Source organism: Dermacentor albipictus, chromosome 1 (genome assembly GCF_038994185.2).
Source record: "Dermacentor albipictus isolate Rhodes 1998 colony chromosome 1, USDA_Dalb.pri_finalv2, whole genome shotgun sequence".
NCBI classification, from domain to species: Eukaryota; Metazoa; Arthropoda; class Arachnida; order Ixodida; family Ixodidae; genus Dermacentor; species Dermacentor albipictus.
The window spans coordinates 140,603,063-140,622,174 of record NC_091821.1 but is presented as its reverse complement, the minus strand read 5'-3'; the positions used below and the strand labels follow the sequence as shown (position 1 = coordinate 140,622,174).

General features: G+C 46.5%; 1 protein-coding gene across 2 annotated transcripts in view; it reads right to left on the bottom strand.

Annotated features, from left to right (window-relative positions):
• Positions 1-3,259, bottom strand: part of LOC135900045 (protein FAN-like) — a 119,845-nt gene extending 116,586 nt beyond the window's left edge. The window contains exon 1 of one of the 2 annotated variants that reach the window (XR_010563775.1): positions 2,993-3,259. Coding sequence is in view for 1 of the 2 variants with exons in the window: in XM_065429466.1 (XP_065285538.1) it covers positions 2,993-3,024 (32 nt within the window). In the remaining variant the exon portion in view is untranslated. The remainder of the gene's footprint in view (positions 1-2,992) is intronic. The other variant, XM_065429466.1, reaches the window with a different exon arrangement.
• Between the last annotated feature and the right edge of the window lie 15,853 nt (positions 3,260-19,112).

Sequence of the window (19,112 nt, the reverse complement as noted above, 5' to 3'; positions counted from 1 at the left end):
TAGCAGCTTTGTAGGCATGGTTGAAACAGCAAGGCTACTTTTGAGGAAAAACAATTTGTGTAATGCAGCTGGAGTGGCATTAGAAATATGTTTGCACCATCTGAGATAAGTAGTTAATGTAACACCTAAATGATTATGCTCTTGAACTTTATCTAGTGACCCACCATGGTTGCTTAGTGGCTATGGTGTCGGGCTACGAAGCACGAGGTCCCAGGATCGAATCCCGGCCACGGTGCCCGCATTTCGATGGGAGTGAAATGCGAAAACACCCGTGTACTTAGATTTAGGTGCACGTTAAAGAACCCTAGGTGGTCCAAAATTCCGAAGTCCCTCACTACGGCATGCCTCATAATCAAAAAGTGGATTTGGCTCGTAAAATTCCATAACTTTTTTTAAAAGTTTAGCCAGTGGACTGTCGTTAATCTTGTATGTGGAGTTAGACTGTTCGGTTTTTCTCATTACTGTCATAGATAGATTTTTTTTTTTTTAACTGACACTTGCCAATCAGAGCACCAGAGAGCTAAGGTGTTCAGGAACATATTTAGTGCAATGTGATCAGTATAGTTCGTGATTTCCTTATATATAATGGTGTCGTCAGTGAACAACTTAATATTGTAGTTTATATCAGCTTTGATGTCACCAATATATTAGGAAAAGTAATAGCCCCAGCACAGACTCCCGGGGAAATCCAGATGTTACTGCGACATTGTTAGATGGCATCAGTTCGTGGACAACAAACTGTGCGCGATTCGTTAGAAATGTTTAAAGTTTTTAACACTACCATTTGTAATTTAAATAATGTCTGCCATTTCAAGTAATCCAGCTGAGAACACATAATTATGCTACCTGCCACAAGCAATCTTTTAAACACCTACACCATAAATATATGCATATGCATAACCAGTGGAACTAAGCCTATTCTAAGCTTGTTAAGTGAGCATGTACACTGACAGCTCTCAAAAACACTACTTTCAGATCTTGTTGACATCAAGTACCATAGTACCTAGATTCATCGCCCACCTCCGAAGAGGTCATATTTGTCAGAGATTAAGATGGGCAATGTCTCTGTATATAGCACAAAATGCTAAAAGGAAATTACAAAGAACAACCATCGAAATTACAATAGATGATGTGCTTTGTAAAGGTTTGCCAGCAGCCTGTGGGCTTAGGACTCATCACTGTCAAACATACTTTTGCAAAGAACATAGACAAGCAGGCAATAAAATCCCTATGATCCCTGCAGGCTTCTCCTAATGTGCAGTGGTACAAGCTTTGACAGTGCACTGCCTACAGGATTTTTGTGCGAGTGGGTGATGGTGGAGACTGATATCAGAAATCGATGACGAACATCAGCTCAGAAATGTAGAATGGCTAGTTTAGTACAGCAAAGTTTAATTTCAAGCTACAGGAGGGAAGACCAACAGCTCCCACAGATGTACCAGACTTTTCGAATAACCTGGCCAATGCTACTTGCAAGTTTTTGTGGAACTGCCTAACCATGGAAAAACAACAAATAAACAGCAAAAGAGCTAACATCTCGTATGTGTGGCGTGTAGATATGTATATATACATACAATAATATGTGAAAAGAAAAAATTAAATTCTGTGGTTTTACATACAAAGTCCACAATATGATTATGAGGCACAACGTAGTGGGGCAGCTCCGGATTAATTTTGACCACCTGGGTTTCTCTAATGTGCACCCAATGCACAGTAAAGGGAAATGTTTTGCATTATGCCTCATCGAAATGTAGCCACTATGGCCAGGATTCGGTCCCGCGCCCTCTGGCTTAGCAGCGCAATGCCAAAGCCACCACGCCGGGTATGTGAAAAGAACAAAGCAAGAAACTACACAGAATGTTGGAGCAATATACGAACTCCTGTTGTCAAGCTGATGTTACCAAGTTAGAAAACAGGTAAGCATATGAACAAGCACCTGCACAGCCTGCCTATGCAATAGTCTGTGTTTCAATGTGCTTTGTTTTTGTGGCTGAACCACAGAAAGTAAAATGGAAAAAATAAACATAAAGTACACCTGCAATGCAAATGTTGCGAAAATCATGTAAGCTCGCACTACATAGAAATGGGTAACTACTGCAAAGGGGACATTTACTGTCTTGGCCGGTAGCAATTGCTTCTGACTAGCACTGACCTCACTTAGAATGTTACACCATGTTTTTTTCCAGTTGTATTTGCATTTCACCCAATGTATGTTCATGGCGTGATATCAATAAGCTGTCTAGTTGTTAGTGTGCACCGTTTGTCGTCAGGATTCTCTCTGACCTATTTGCAGCGCCTGTTAGTTCCATTCTCAGGTGGAATATTTTAATGCTTTTATAGACAAATTTAGTAAACAATCTGACCCTTACTGCTTAGAAGTAATTCATAAAAATCTACCACGAAACGTGCTTTAGAAGCTCTGCTACAGCACGTTATTGCAATAAAGTGCGCATTCGCATGGCTATATTCGAACGTTCACTCCAGGGAATTTTCAATGACGCTTTTTGCAAGGAATGTGCACGCTTGCGCAGTGCATTTAGAGGTTAAAATATATTTGAATAACTTAGGATAAATCTGTAATATAGCCTAGAACAGGAACAGAACTGCATACACGCGAGTATGCAACGAAACAAGTAGGTTTCATACGGTTTCGCAACCTTCGGAAATAGTGGTGTTATCCTACTGTCAATATAATCTAGCGACACGCCTATCTATTTTGAAACATCGCTAACGCCTCTCTTTGCAGATTTAACAAAATAAAAACAGGAATCACAGAATTTCCAAAGCACAACTTAAAAGCCATGGAATGCACCCTGGCACCGGACAATGATGAAGCTTCGAAATCGCCCTATATTGACTATTAAATAGGACGATAGGCTATATCGTGACTACAAGCCAGCCATTTTGGAAATTTATACACAGCCAATATCAGAGCGAATAGGTAAAACTTCAAGCGCGCAGCAGAGTATATACTGCTAAACGAAACACCTACCTCTCCGAGTTCGGAGGTTCGATGAAAGCCATCACAACAAAATATAAACACTGTCAGGCTTGCTGCATGTCACACGTGTTTTCAAACGACACCATACACCGTCTCAACAACCATACAAGAGAAATAACTTCAAAAAGCGCATAGCAATACATCGAGCGTCACCGGCCCACAACTTTTCAGCAGCACTACAACTACGCCTTGCTCGAAACTCCTGTTGCACCGGCTTCTGCCGCCTGAAACCACTGAAACTGCCGAGGCCGCTGAACCCGGCTGAAACCGCGGCAAGATCCACATTTCATCTAGAAAGAGTATACCCAAGCCACTGGTGATGAGTGATGTTAATATTCAGTAGTTATGAATATGTGACAATAACAAATTTATTACAACTGAATCATAACAAGAAAGCTTTAAAAATGTACGAATCTGTGATTCATCTCCTTCGCACTAGGTGGCTTCTGCGGGCACACCCCTATTTGATTTTGGTTCAGCGTGGTTTAGTTCGTGATTCGCCTTACACGAGCAGTTGTTGGTACTTTCTGTGAACTGTTAACTGCGCTTAAACACCACGAAAATCTTTATGCGATAAGACGTATTTTTTGAGCGAAGTAAAACGTGTGCAAATTAACAAAGACAAAGATGATACTGAACAGGACAGGCACTCGTCGTTACAAGAATCTACGCAGTTGTTGCAACGTTTGCGCAAAGGAGCCTATCATAATCAAGTAATTTAATCGCAATAGGGCTCGATCGCGATCGAGTGTGCCCCGTGTGGCACCGGCTTTACTATAGTATTACTGGTGTCGAGCCGAGATCAACGTTGCGCTTCCCAGAAATGCGTGCGGTACTCTTCAAGCTCCTCGTCCTTCTGTGCTTGCGGTTCCAAATTGTAGGTGCCCAACCTATTTTCTGGTGGGAGAAGCGATAGTTTGATCTGCGGGTTCATAACAGTATGTCTGAATGTCTCGCCAATTTTTTGCCTTGTGACAGCTAGCTTCTGACTATAGCATAGCGCGTCCTCCAAGCCACAACGCACACTGCCACACGCGCAACCGAACTCACGGTTTCACTATGAGGTTGCTCAAACACAGCTCCTCGTGGTGAGAATCTTGCGACTGTAGCCATCAAAGCAAACCAGCAATTTTCGATCCATACTTTGTCCTGCATGTTCCTGCCTTCCACTCTGTCATGGTACCTCTCGAAATTGTGAAACTAAAAAAATAACCGATGATTACAATCATAGGTGCCGACTACGGGGGAGCTCCAGGGTCCGAGCCCCCTCCGGAGTTTTCCGGTGGGAGTTGAGACCCCCCCCCTCCGGGGCGATGCCGAAGCCCCCCCCCCCCCCCCCCAACGCACATCTAAAGTGCCATTACCAGAGCTTTGTCACCCATATTGTTTGAGGTTTGTTTTGACTTTCCTCGACCTTTTCACTTGAAATTTTACTGGGGCTTTTTTTACGGGGTGTAGTTGGCCATCCTCATCATCCACTTCGCTCGATTGACTTGTACTTGCTCGGCTTGCCGCGGCAAGATGGCGGTCACGGCGCTTTTTAGCTTCATTTGCCTTGGTACCCGGAGATGCAGCCAATCGCTTCAAACGCATTGCCTCTCTTGGCCCGTCACGTCCCTGGACTCTGGTGACGGACGCGCCTCGCCGCCCTGATGCATGCGACGTATACGCTCAGCCTCTCTTGAGCGCCGCTTGCGTTCAGCGGCTGCCGCACGTCGCGTGTTGGGAGACACTGGTTTGGCGAGACGAGGCATCCTTCCCACACGATACCGAAAAATAAACTGCCGCCACCGCCGCCGCCACACCACACCCAAGCAGACGGTCGCCACGCACGCCTCGCGACAGTGACGTCAGGCCACACAGCGCCCAATCGGGAGGCCACCTCAAGCGCCTGACGATAGTGACGTCAGGGCGCACCGTCGAACACACGGCCGCCACGCGTGCCGATGTGATGAGTCATCCCGCGTGGTGCCGAACCACCCCGACACCTGCACTTGACGACAGTGACGTCACGCACGCGAGCCAATCAGGAGGCGCACACCTGCGCCTAGCAACAGTGACGTCACGACACAGAGGAGACCAATCAGGAGGCCGGAAAGCTGCGACAGTTTCTGCTAACGGCACATGACATTGACAATGAGCCATTAAAGGATTCCGCCTTAATATATTTTTGAAAGAGATGGTGTAGCCAATTAACAATTATTTCTAAAGGTATGGATAGCCTATGCCTTGAGAATGAATATGTTGCTGTACACCACGCTTCAAATTGCTTTGCGTGCTTTTTTGACCATGAAAAAAACCTATAAACTTCAGTGACCCCTTCAGCAATCTTTTATCAACGGTGTGTGGAATGCATGTGAATGTTGTGTGTCTCAGCATTGCTTCTCTTTCCTGTAAGCAATGCTAACGACTCATGAAAAAAAAATACATTTCTAACAATTTACAACATTTATTAGGGATGGAAACATCGTCAATTGAATGCAACGATAATAAATATATACAGGGACGTCCCAATTAACTATCGTGCACCAAGATTTAAAAAGAGAGCAATGCGTTACTCGAAGGAAACCTAGAGCATGTTGTTTACCGTACAGTGGAGTAGCTGCCACTAATTTTTCGTTACTGAGATTTAATTACGTAATTGTAATTGATTATCTAACTCGAGACGTACTATTCTAATTATCAGAGTGTCAATGAGGCATTTGAAGGCACAGCCAAGGGGCATCTAACTGCGGTATTTTCAGCGACGTACTAATTGCGCGCTAATTTTTTTCCGAGTGATAAATAAACACCGCGAATTATGGAGAACACCACGTGACTGCGCTCCCACCCGGATTAAAATCCCTTGATAATTTGAAAGTACCGCCACTCTTTGAACTCTGCCGCCACCGCGCGAAGTCCTCGCCTCCTCCACGCCCCTTGCGTGTCCCCCCCGCGGCAACCAGTTTTGCCCCCGTTTTTCTGCACGACGATTGGTCTCCCTGCCGTTGCCCTTGGAAACGCGCGGATCTTGAGTTGTTGCTTGTGTTTTTCTTTTTCGTTCGCGCCATTTTCCTCCTGAACACGGCTGGCTCGGTGCTTTAGCTCGACGTAGCGAACGTTGTGCGCAGTGTTTCTGGACTATGTGCTAGCGCTATGCCGGGCTGTTGCGCATATAACTGCAGCAAGAAGCCTGAAGATGGTTATGCCGTTTTTACGATACCACAACGAAAGCGTAACGGCTTGCGTAGGAAGCAGTGGCTGCATGACATTGGCCGAAGCAACTTTGTTCTGACAAAGAACAGCGTTGTTTGCGAGCTGAGGAGTCGATCTTTCTTATAGCTCGTAGCAAAGCATCCCGTAATGCTGCATTTTTTTTTATCATTCTTCCGGCCTGCTCCCCAGCGTTTTAGTTGTGGTTGTCCTCAGTATGCTTAATATTCTGGGGTGGCTCCATCACTTCACACGTCGCTAACTGTTGTTATTCAGTCGGAAGCGCAGTATTATTGATTCTGCTTTGCGCCCTGAAACAATTAGTGGCAAGTATCCCCGTAGTATTGTAGGTGATGAGCGTTCACTAGTCAAAATTGAGCTTTTTTTAAAGTTTTAAGGCGAAAGCCTTTAGATCTTTATGTTTCAAGGTCGCGTTCTAAACGGGAAGTATCACGTGACCCAAGAAAGGCCAGGGGGACCCAAAGCATGTCCACCCCTGTATGAGAGAATGATTACCTAAGTAAATTAATGAATCATTAGTGGATGACATAAGGTGGATTAGGGAGGATTAAGGTTGATAAGAGTGTATTAAAGAAGATTAAGGTGGATTAGAGTGTATTACGAAGGATTAAGATGCATGAATAAAGATTTAGGTGCGTGGAGGAGAATTAAGGCGGATTATGGTGGAATAAAGTGAAGTGTTGATGAAAGGGTATTACGACCGATAGGGGTGGATAAGGGTGCATGAACAACAATCCAATCACTAATCAATCATTACTTTGGTAAACATTAATCATCTCTTATACGCGGCTGCACATGCTTTGGTTCACTTCCCGCCTTCCTTCGGTCACGTGATATTTTCTGTAGCTCACAACGGGACCTTGAAACAGAGGTCTAAGGCTTTCGCTTAATAAGCCACACACAAAGGGATGTGTCACAAGCAATACTAGACCAGACGCACGAAGTAAAGCATCTGATCATGTGGCAGAAAAATTGTCTAGAGTATAGAACTCGCCTCAAAGCTCCCTTTAAATCAGTATACCCCGTTCATACGGCTTTAAGAAAAAACCAACCTCCTCATAAACGTTGCCTCCAGCATTACAGATGGTGTTATTCGCATTTCTCAAAATTTTCAACCCCACTGGGGCGCGCAACTGGCCCAATATAAGACGCCTCCATAGAATCCTGCGGCCCGTCCGCGGGAGCCCAGGAGGAATAGCGTGCCGTGCGCAGCCGGCGGGCGAGGAGAATCGAGGAGGAAAGCGCTGTGAGGAGGAGAGTGTCGCTACTTTCAAATTATCAAGGGGCTTTAACCCGGATTACAAAGCAGCGCCCTCGAAAAGGCTCCCTCTGAGTTATCCAGAACGAAATAAAGGAAATGAAGAAAAACATCGTGATCGAGCTGGTGCCTTATCTGCCGCGCCCTGACCGAAGTAACGCGTCGCGTTTGGTGTTAGTTGGAAACAAGCTGTGATAGCTGTTGTCTTAGCGTATATAAAGTGCACGGATGCTTTTTTTTTTCTTCTTTTTTTTGCCACAAGATCTATCACCACAAAAGCTTATTGACAACGTCAGTGCAAAAGTTTAAAGATACGTTTTGTTTCGTCCCAGTCGCCATGTAATGAGCAGAAGGTAAACATGACCCTTGGCTTGGGATCTTCAACTCTGGTGCCCGGGCCACGCGGGGGTACAGGGGAACGAAAAGGCTAACGCGTTAGCTCGAGGGTTCACTAACCGAGCGACGGCGTCCTCTTCTAACCCCAACCACCGGCACTACCCCTCACAAAATTCCACCAATTTAAATGCCAAAGACATCCTTGCTCATCAGCGTGGAGTCCGAAGAAAATACCCGCCGCCTCACCCACAACTTAACGGGGAAGAGGCCGCCGATTGGCGTAAAATACAGACCGGGGTGTTCCCCCATTTAAAATTGCTAAACGACATGTATCCCACTCGTTATAGGGCCAACTGTCCTTGGTGCGGTGGCATACCTACCCTAATGCACATAACCTGGGAGTGCACTAAGCACCCTCATAGGCCAAACACCAGTAGGACAATGGAGCAGTGGGAGGCACAGCTCGCCCGCTCCGACCTGGCAGGACAAAAGTCCTTAATTAGCCAGGTCAAACAGGCGGCAGAGGCCAGTGGGGCCCTGGACTGAGAGGCTCCGACCACCCCTCTTTCAAATCTTTACAATAAAGTTTCTCTCTCTCTCTCAAATGACAAGAGGAAGGCCGCGCATATATATATATATATATATATATATATATATATATATATATATATATATATATATATATATATATATATATATATATATATATATCAGTCATGGAAGTGTGGCGGTAGACCAAACGCATCGACTATCATCAGAAATTATGAAAACCCGAGAAAAACCGGCAGCTTCAAGAAACTGCGGCGGAGAACTTTGTCTTTGAGTCCTAGCCTACGCATGGTTGTTCGAGCATTTATGGCCTCAAACCCTCTTGCTAGCGTGCGGGGACGTGGCTACCCAATTACCAATTTCTAAGTCAGCAGTTTTGAGGAACTGCCAAGTTAAACACAGGAAGAAGTTCAGAGAATGTAAGACTTCAATTATATATCGTATACCCTTATCGTGTGGGAAGTATTACGTCGGACAGTCGGGCAGATGCATAAATGATAGACTGCGCGAACACAAAAATAAAGTCGACAAACTTGTATCAGATGGGTTTCTCTCCCGCCATTGTAAGCAACATAAGTGCTCCCCTCTTTTCGAATCAACAACCATTACCGGTAGAAACAAGTGCGAACTCACTAGACTTATAATAGAAGCCGAGCAGATTGATGCCCTAGGGGATACATGTATCAGCAAACCATCATTGGCTCTCTCTGAAAAAGAACTGAAATTTTTGCGCATGGCCTAACATATCACAAAATGTATCGCTGTGATTGTTAATCTGTTCACGTGGCTGTGACTCATGTTGTCTGAGTGTATAAGTACGACCTGGTTTTCGACAATAAACAGTGTTGGAAGTTAGCGCTGTGTGTGTCCCTTTGTGTCTTCTCTTGTCCCGTCCTTGAATCGCGCTACCATACTCCCTTTGAAGATGCTATAATCGGTCCCATCTTCTTCGATCACACACTGAACTGGACAGCGTTACGTGAATGAAATCCTTGAAGGAGTGGTGGATGAGTTTCTCAGCGAAGTCCCGCTATCACGTCTTCCACTGCTGTCGTATCAGCCAGCACACAGCAGCAGCCGAGCACGAAACCGGCTGGATGCGACTTTTCATGCGCAATAAATTGGAAGCCACGGGCCTGTAAATTGGCCGGCTACAGGCCGCCTGACGTCTCTCTGCTCGATTTCTTTCTTTTGGGTTATGCGAAAGATCGTGCTTACAAGATCGAGACGGACGTCAGATTAGTTCTAGGCAAGGATAACGGATGTCTGCAGTAGAATTCCGGCGTCGGTCATCAAGGAAGCTACTGGTGATAAAACGGACTCAGTACTGCATTGTTGCAAAATGAGACCTATTCGAACACGTCCTCTAGGCTGGTGTTCAACGGAGCTTACGAACTCGCAGATAATAAGGGCACGCTGAAATGTGATGTTTACTTTTTTGTGTAGTTTTTTTCTTTCCTTCTTTTTTTGTGCAGACATTCTAATTGACAATCCGGCTAATTTACAAGTGGTATATTTACTTTCTTGAACGCATCAGTTTTGCCTTTTCTCTACATGTTGGTGGCTTTCCGGTCTGTTTATTCGCTTTTATTTTTTGACACGAACCTGTTTTTGCAGCACGTATACACTTTCACGAAAAATAAAACGGTCCTTTAATTTGGTTTTCGTCCGAAGCAAGTTTCTCGCGCGAAATATATAGCTTCGCTCGCACTGTTTCGATGCGGTGCGAGCAATGCCGGGATTTTGAAACATTATATGCCTATTACATTGCTATTCGCATTTCTTGCGTGCATAGACAGAGCGGCGCTTTGGCCGCGTTAGCAAGGGGCTTTTGTTATCAATGGGATCAGTCGGCCTTGAGAGACGGATAATAAGTGCGACGTAGAAATGAGAGGAAGGAATAGCCGAGAAGCCGCGAAACCTGCTGTTGGCGCTCCTTCCGTACGATTATCAAGGTGATGCGCTGTCTCTTCGGGTTTACGATGGACAATGCAGTTGCTTTCAATCAGCTTATTTGAGGGCGCTACCTTATCATGCGGGTGGGAGCGCACTCCCGTGGTATTTTTCATACTTCGTGAGATTTCTTTGCCAGTCGGAAAAAATTGCACGCAGTTAGCACGTCGCTGAAAACACCGCATTTAGATGTTATTTTGGGTTGCCTACAAATGCCTCATTGACACTTTGAAAATTAGCACAGTACTTCTCGAGCTAGATAATTAATTGCAATTACTGAATTAAAACTCAATAACGAAATAATTACTGGTGGACACTCCACTGTACTGGAAACAATATGCACTAGGTTTTTTTCGAGTAATGCAACTGCTACTTTTTAATTCTTGGTGCATGATGATTGGGTAACACTGTATAATTCACTAAGTAACCGAAATGAGGCCAAGCCGCATTCACTCGAAATCAGAATGAACAGGAGCGCTTATACTCGGACTCACAAAAAGAGAGAGAGAGAGAGGCTGCAGTTTCATCGGAAAGGCGATGCCGTATTAATTAGTGATAGCCAATTATGCTACAATTACACGAAGTAAGATTACACCACCGCGAGGACTCGGACTGTGAAATTGAATTGTCTCCTAGTATGAGGTCTTGTATATACACATATAACGCGTTCACTTCAGCACTCAATTCTTCGTGGTCACACGAAGTTTCTTCAAGTGCAAGGAAAATATATATATATATATATATATATATATATATATATATATATATATATATATATATATATATATATATATATATATATATATATATATATGCGTTTGTGTGTGTGGGGGGAGTGGGGGGTTCGGAAAGCTCGTCGCAACCCCACCACCCGGAAAAATGAAAACTCTCCGCCTGTGATTACATCATCATTATCAACATCAACCTGGTTACGTCCACTGCAGGGCAAAGGCCTCTCCCATACTTCTCCAACAACCCCGGTCATGTACTAATTGTGGCCATGTCGTCCCTGCAAACTTCCTAATCTCATCCGCCCACCTAACTTTCTGCCGCCCCCTGCTACGCTTCCCTTCCCATGGAATACAGTCCGTCACCCTTAATGACCATCGGTTATCTTCCCTGCCCATTACATGTCCTGTCCATGCCCATTTCTTTTTCTTGATTTCAACTAAGATGTCATTAACTTGCGTTTGTTCCCTCACCCAATCTGCTCTTTTCTTATCCCTTAACGTTACACCCATCATTATTCTTTTTATAGCTCGTCGCGTCGTCCTCAACTTAAGTAGAACCCTTTTCGTAAGCCTCCAGGTTTCTGCCCCGTACGTGAGTACTGGTAAGACACAGCTGTTATACACTTTTCTCTTGAGGGATAATGGCAACCTGCTGTTCATGATCTGAGAATGCCTGCCTGCAGTGCAAGCTTGAAAGTTCTGTTTAGGTTCTATGAGCGTGAGTGTCAGTCAGCGACCAATCCAAGTAATTACGGCGTGGGTCTTCGTCTTCAACGTGCAACGGAAAAGCACAGGAGGGCGTCTTCTTCACCAAAACTGTTACAGAAGTTTCGCAGCCTTTGTTCTGGCGCGAGGCGCCAGCGCACACTTCCGGCGGCTTGTAGCAATGCAATTTCAAAGCTCGCGCCTATCTGCTCCGGCGAGCTGATTGGAGGCGCAAGGAGAACTGGCACACCAACATGACTGCATTTCCGGCTTCAAAAACGAGACGTCAGGGCCTCTCCTATTTTGTTTCTTTCCTCCATGCCGGTAGCGAAGCTTCCATATATTGTGAACTTTGTTTTTGAACGCCTCCGTTGTTTGTCGTTTCCCCCTTGTTAGGAATGGCCGTACGGGGGTGGCGACGTGCCAGCTTTCAGCCCGCTGCGCGTGTTCCAACCCCCCCAGACGAGGCGCCTTCTGAGAACTACGGATGACAGGCGGCCACGTGGCGCGCGGTCAGCTCTGGAATGTGGTGCGCCGCCGCGCCTCCCGGGACGGCGCAAAGTTCTGCGAGGGCCTCGGTCGACGACACCGCGGGCTATGCTGTACCGAGAGTTCTACAAAGCCCTCGAACGCGTTAGCCTTTGTGTGTGTAGGCTCGAACGTGTTAGCCTTTGTGTGTGTGGGCTGTACTGCGGGGCGGCGGCAAGTTTACCATGATTGGACGCACATTCCCGACCATTCGTGCTCCGTCCACGCCGAACGATGACGTCGAACTATGACGTCAAGCAGAGGCTTATAAGCAGCGTTTGCCGACTGCTAGAGCGTGCTCGTGCTCGTGTCGTGCTCGTCGTAAGGAGCTGAGTGCTCGATGTTATGCCAAAATGTAGTAGTGAGCTGTGTGCTCGAATGCTGTTTTGCTGAATGTTAATCTTGCGGGCTCCATATGGGAGTCGCGCTAGACTGCCAATGTATCTTGTCTTAAAATATGTTAATCCTGTAAATAAATCCTGTTAACCGAGTTCCTCATCTACGACCTCCGACAACTCCGACAACTGAATGGCAGCGGAGGGATCCGACTACGGCTCCTAGATCGGCCTACGACTCGGGAGACAACAACGGCAGCTGACGGACGTTGGCACATGGTGACCGACCGGCATCCTGATCAAGTTGGAGGCGACTTGGGCGACCACCTCTTGCAACTGACTGGATACGGCGGGGAAGGACTGGTGATATGGTGCTGCTTCAGTGGGTAAGCGTTTGGTTTTGGCTGTAAGATTTACCAGGCTTCAATTTCCCTGTGTTTTTGGATTTGATTCGCAGGGGATCTTTTACTTGTATTTTGATTTGCGTGGGTATCGCAACAAGTATTGTGTGACAGCAGAACCAAAGCTTAAAGTAGCGACCATGGTCCTCATGTGTTTGACGAGAGCTGACCTGTTGTGGTTGTGTGAGGAGATCGAGGTAAACGTAGAGGAGGACTTGACGGAAGCAGAAATTCGTAAGGCAATTCTAGAAAGCAACAATGATTCAAAATTCATAGAACAAATGGGCAAACGAATTCTAAGCAAAAAGCGGGAACAGGAAGCAATTAGCCAGGAACAGGAAGAATTTAAGCAAGAACAGGAAGAAGCTAGGCAGGAACTGAAAAGCATTTCACAGGAAAAAGGCCTAACAGAAGTAAGAAGGCAGTACATTGAGGCATTGACCATAAAGATTGAAGGTTTCGAGCAGTTAATCGAACAAAGTCAACAGCGGCTTGAAAAATCTGTAGGCTGGACGCAGCGAAAGTGGCAGGATGTCGACAGCAGATTTCAGTCGAAAGCCGAGAGTAGTAGTACCTGTGAGAATAGCAGCATGTTCATAGGTGAACTCGAAGTGCTAGCAGCTAACGATGCCTTAGTGGCAGCAGAGGCCGTTAAAGGCCAGAGTGAGAGCGACGAGGTGCTGTGCCAACAGAGGACTGTAGAGACAGCTAGGCCAGCTGCGAACAAATTGACACAGTTACCGCGTGTGTGCGTCGCATCTCATGGTATCGAGGTCGTTAGCGAGGTACAGGGTACTGTTGACTTGACAGACGCGAGCACCCATGTCGAGTCAGATCTGCGTGCAGAAGAGAAGTGCCAGCTGGACGGTGCAGTTGAGAGTAGTTCTCGGGATGGCGAGCTCCGTAGCTCACTAGAGAACAACTGCATTGTCCAGGGATCGGTGCGGCTCTCCGCCAGTCTAGGTAGCCTAGAGAGGGATGATTCAGTTATTAATCATTCGGACTGTGCGCGTGAGACAGCGATCGATACCGACGGGCTGTGTGCCGATGCACAGCGTGCGCTGGGCAATGTAGTAGAGGGCAGTTCGCAAGAGTGCGAGTTGTCTAACTCGAGTAAAGCCTGCTGCATTGTGCCAGAGTCGGTTGAGCTGTCCGCCAGTCGAGGCAGAGATAATGTTGATTTAAATGAAAATCAATCAGACTGTGCGGGTAAGAGACCGATCTGGGCCGACGAGATGTGTAACGGCCAGCACGAGGCGCGAGATGACGGCATGAAAGAGAGTTCGAGGAGAAAGCGCCGCAGAAAGAAGCGCCGAAAAGATCGGAATGCGGTGACTAATGTAGCGAAGCCAAAGACGGCGACAAGCGCGAGAAGGCAGGGCGCGGAGAAAAGAAAGGTGCGGTCGTCACGGACGATGTTGACGCATCGAACAAGTTCGAGCCACCGGTCAAAGGGGGACCGAGAAGCTTGTTCTGCACGGACGCGGACAAAGGGCACGGGGCAGTCAAATTCCTCGTCGTTCCGTCGTTCTCTTCGAAGCTCAGCGTGCAGTTCAAAGAAGCGCAAGGTGGCAAGACGGGACCAGGTGGGGAGTAGCGACGCGGTCAGTCGAGGTCCTGTTGAAAGCGGGGCGGGAGGACGCAAATTGGCCGGAGACCGTAACGTCTTGGGGGAGCTCATAGTGAGTCAGCCCTTTTGTTGTTCCTCCGTAGCCAGAGTAACTTGTAAAGTGCGACCACCACGGGTCCGGCTGAAAGTATGAGTCAGTCGCAAGCAATCGGGAACGGGAAGCCAAGAGAGCTTCCACAGAAGTGAAACGTGTTTTGTTTTATTTTTGAACATTTGCAAATTTTCGCGATTTGGGACTAGGAGTTCTTTCAATATGTAAGGTTTGAGCTTTGTGTTTTCGTTTGAGAAGCTCCGTGATTTGAAAGACGCGTTTTATGTAAACCTGTAATCTCGCGAGATGTTCACTAATAAGTATATAGGCTTTCTTTTTTTGTGTGTATGTGAGTAACCTGAAGGTCAAGGTTATCGTTGAGAGGCCTATCGTAACGTGCGTGTGTGTTATTTAACCTTCTTTCTTTTTAAGTGTTTTTTTGAATTTTAAGGTTAAGCGCGTAAATTTTCAGTAAGTGCGTGATTTGCACTGAGAAAAGCTCTTAGGTCTATTAGCGCGTGTCCTGTGCGGACGGAAGGAAGCAGAAGGTTTTTGACTGGGTTGCTCGTGTGTGTCGAGGGCAGCCGTATTCTGACTTCTCTAGTACGCGTGCGAAGAGCTAGTTAGTAAAAGACACATTTGTTCAAAGGTTCCTCTGTGTTGCGTAAGTTACGCAAGAGTGGTTGTTTGTTTAAGGAACGTGTCCTGTGTGGATTAAAGGAACAAATGTGAGTCAGCGTGATGAAAACTTTGTAAGATGCAAGCACGAGTTCGGAATAGGGACCTCAAACTTAGCGCGTTTGTGATGACGTACCTGTAGAGTTGGCCAGACGGTTCAGTGGCAGCAGTACATGAGATAAGTACGCCACTGTGATAGGGTAGTAACAGGCTGTTCGCGAAGTTAGGCTGCTGGAGTTATGTTTGAGTATTGGTGTTTGAAAGCGTTCGGTTTAATTCTGCGTAACCCTTTACTCTTGAGCAGCGCGACGGCCGGGTTTGGTCGAACTCAGGAGGAACGTGAACGCTCGCTTTGGTGGCACGAAATTTTGGGGCAAAATTTGGGATTCCCAGTTGAGTGACTTGCATGAAAATTGTGATAGGAGGCCTGGTGGGTTAGCAGCTAATTCCGGGCGTTTGAACGCTGAGCGGTATTGTGTTGCCGGGTCGACTCTTCTGTGCCAGTTGTTGTGAGATGGTTGAAGGCATTCCAAGTACGCAGGGGTTGCAGAGAGCAAAGCCGTCATCTTGCTCGCCAGCCATTCTCTTCCTGCCCAGCGGTTGCCAGCACTGGCCAGGCGAGATTTTCCGGGCCATGGAGGAGCTGTTAGGAATGGCCGTACGGGGGTGTCGACGTGCCAGCTTTCAGCCCGCTGCGCGTGTTCCAACCCCCCCAGACGAGGCGCCTTCTGAGAACTACGGATGACAGGCGGCCACGTGGCGCGCGGTCAGCTCTGGAATGTGGTGCGCCGCCGCGCCACCCGGGACGGCGCAAAGTTCTGCGAGGGCCTCGCTCGACGACACCGCGGGCTATGCTGTACCGAGAGTTCTACAAAGCCCTCGAACGCGTTAGCCTTTGTGTGTGTAGGCTCGAACGTGTTAGCCTTTGTGTGTGTGGGCTGTACTGCGGGGCGGCGGCAAGTTTACCATGATTGGACGCACATTCCCGATCATTCGTGCTCCGTCCACGCCGAACGATGACGTCGAACTATGACGTCAAGCGGAGGCTTATAAGCAGCGTTTGCCGACTGCTAGAGCGTGCTCGTGCTCGTGTGGTGCTCGTCGTAAGGAGCTGAGTGCTCGATGTTATGCCAAAATGTAGTAGTGAGCTGTGTGCTCGAATGCTGTTTTGCTGAATGTTAATCTTGCGGGCTCCATATGGGAGTCGCGCTAGACTGCCAATGTATCTTGTCTTAAAATATGTTAATCCTGTAAATAAATCCTGTTAACCGAGTTCCTCATCTACGACCTCCGACTCCTTCAAATGGTGGCAGCGGCGAGTTAGTCCGACGAGTCCTACATCTGCTTGACAGCGGTAGGATCGTCCGACGAACCCGACACCCTATACTTTCTTCCACGAATCTTTCCATCGCCTCTTACTAATCTCTACTGCGGACATGTTTACTTTCCCCTTGCTCTCGCTGAACTCAAGCGCTTCAAGGAGGCAAGCGAGACCTAAATCGACCGCTGGGCAGATATCTTCACGTTCTAATAAAACATGCTCCATCGTTTCCCTAGCTTTACCACAGCAAGCACATGCTTCTTTTTCCTTCTTATATCTTGCTTTATAAGTGCGTATTCTAAGGCATCCTTACCTGGCTTCGAAAAGTAATGAGCTTCCCTTTGAGGTATCATAAATTGTTTCTTTCCTGATTTCCTTTTTTCCTCTTGAGTAGTTACTCATAGCAGGTTTCTTTTCCACTGCCGCCACCCATGAGATTATCTCAGCTTTTCCGACTTTCCGCTTGACATCCTTTGTTTGCATGTTGCTCACCACACAGGTTGCATACTTGCTGGTGCGCTTCCTAGTTTTTTTTCTCCACTGTGAATCAATGTTTTTCCTGTACAAATACCTGAAAACTCTCCCAGTCCATTTACTTTCTTCCATATACCTCAGTCGCTTTTCGTCATCCATTTTACTGTGAGCCTTCGCCTTCCAGAATCGCAAGCCTTCGCCTTGCGCGCAGAATATCCTACAAAATGTTGCGGTCTACGTTGTCATACGCTCCTGTAATGTCTAAAAAGGCCACATATAACGATCTCCTCTGTACTCTGGATATTTCAATACACTAAGGAAGGACAAATAAGTTATCATCCAAACGCCTACCTATTCTGAGGCCATTATGAAGTTCTCCCAAAATGCCATTATTCTCTGCGCACTTTAATTTGATTGCCTGCATTGCTATGCAGTATATTACCGATGTAATGGTCAACGGTCTATATGAGTGAATTCTATCTTTCTCCCCCTTACCTTTATAAATTAAATTCATTATACTTTGTCACCAACTGCCTGGTATTCGTCCTTTAAACTTTCTTCTACTGCGTTCACCAGAGATTCCTTACTTTTTGGTCCCAGTTCATTAATCAGCCTAACGGGAACCTCGTCTAGCCCTGTGGCTGCGCACTTCGGAATTTTCTCTTCGGCTTTCTTCCAGTTGAAATTTGTCAGCACCAGCTCCTTTTCCATCCGGTTCCCTTTCATGCTCTTTTTTTTCCCCTCAAGTACAACCTCGTCTTTGCTTTTGAAAAATTCTGCTTAGCGCCATCTGTGTGACGAGGGAACACTTCCCGCGGAAGAAAAAAATAATCTTACGCCCTATCTGTAAAAAACAAAATTGACGTCGTTTTGTTCTCAAAGGCGCGAAATTTGTTTTGGTGGTCTGCCATTAAAGCTGTATATTTTGAGCTTTATGAGCTTTCAGCGCGGAAAGCGATACAGGAAAAGGTCAGCCGTAAGGGGTGTCGAAATCACACCCCTGCACAGAACATACTTTCTTTGGAAGCCGACGAAAGCTTTAGGTACAGAGTGCTGGTCCTATCGTCGGACGCGAAGCCCGTCGGCCAGCGCAGTCGCACGAAAACAACTAAACAATTATCTGGCGGTCGTAACTCACTACTTTTGAGTGGACAGGTAAAGAAACGATACCCGCGTCACTAAATTCAGACAAAAGTCGACGAGCAAAACAACAAAATGTGTGTGGGGCGTATTGTAACAGGTGAACTTTACGAGCGCAGCTTTCTGCACTCTTCAAGAGCTACATTGAATTGCAAGTGATAGCGGCATAGAGAAAGGAATACAACAAGAGTGGACACTCCCATAGAGCCTAGCGGCCCAATCGACTGCAGCGCACCAAGCCGCCGGCGTAAATACCTGAACCACACTTCCGATTTCGGTTTTGGGTGCGCGCGTTTTGAACGCTAGCTGGTACGCGTTACGCCTGCGGCTCTGATCGGCGCTTTTTCATGCATTCACTCATCCATTCTTTTTTTTTTTTGCTTCTACAGCTCAACCGAGCGCGGTTTTTGTGCGAAATCGCTTTATTATTAAGTAAAAATGGTTGCGAACGATCTTGACAAGCCTCCATCGAATATGTGCCACGTGCAATTTCATAAAGACGCAAGACGCCTTGTCAAATAAGGAAATGTTTATTTTATTCTATATAAATGCTCGTTGCTTGCTTTTTGTGCATTCATCCAACGTTGTGACACCAGGTAAGCAGCAGTAGTTCCCGTACGAAGCTCCATAGGAAGACGTTAGCTGAAAAAAGTAAATTACAAGCATGTGTCATTTTGGTATTAACACATACGAATATTGCGTCTAGAGGTGAAACGTGCGAAAGTGGTGAATGGGCGGCATTACAAACAAAAGCAGTTCGCTTTCACATAAATGGCGTAGGAAATACCCGATTCATCCCAAGCAATACCCTACATACCACGAAAAGAT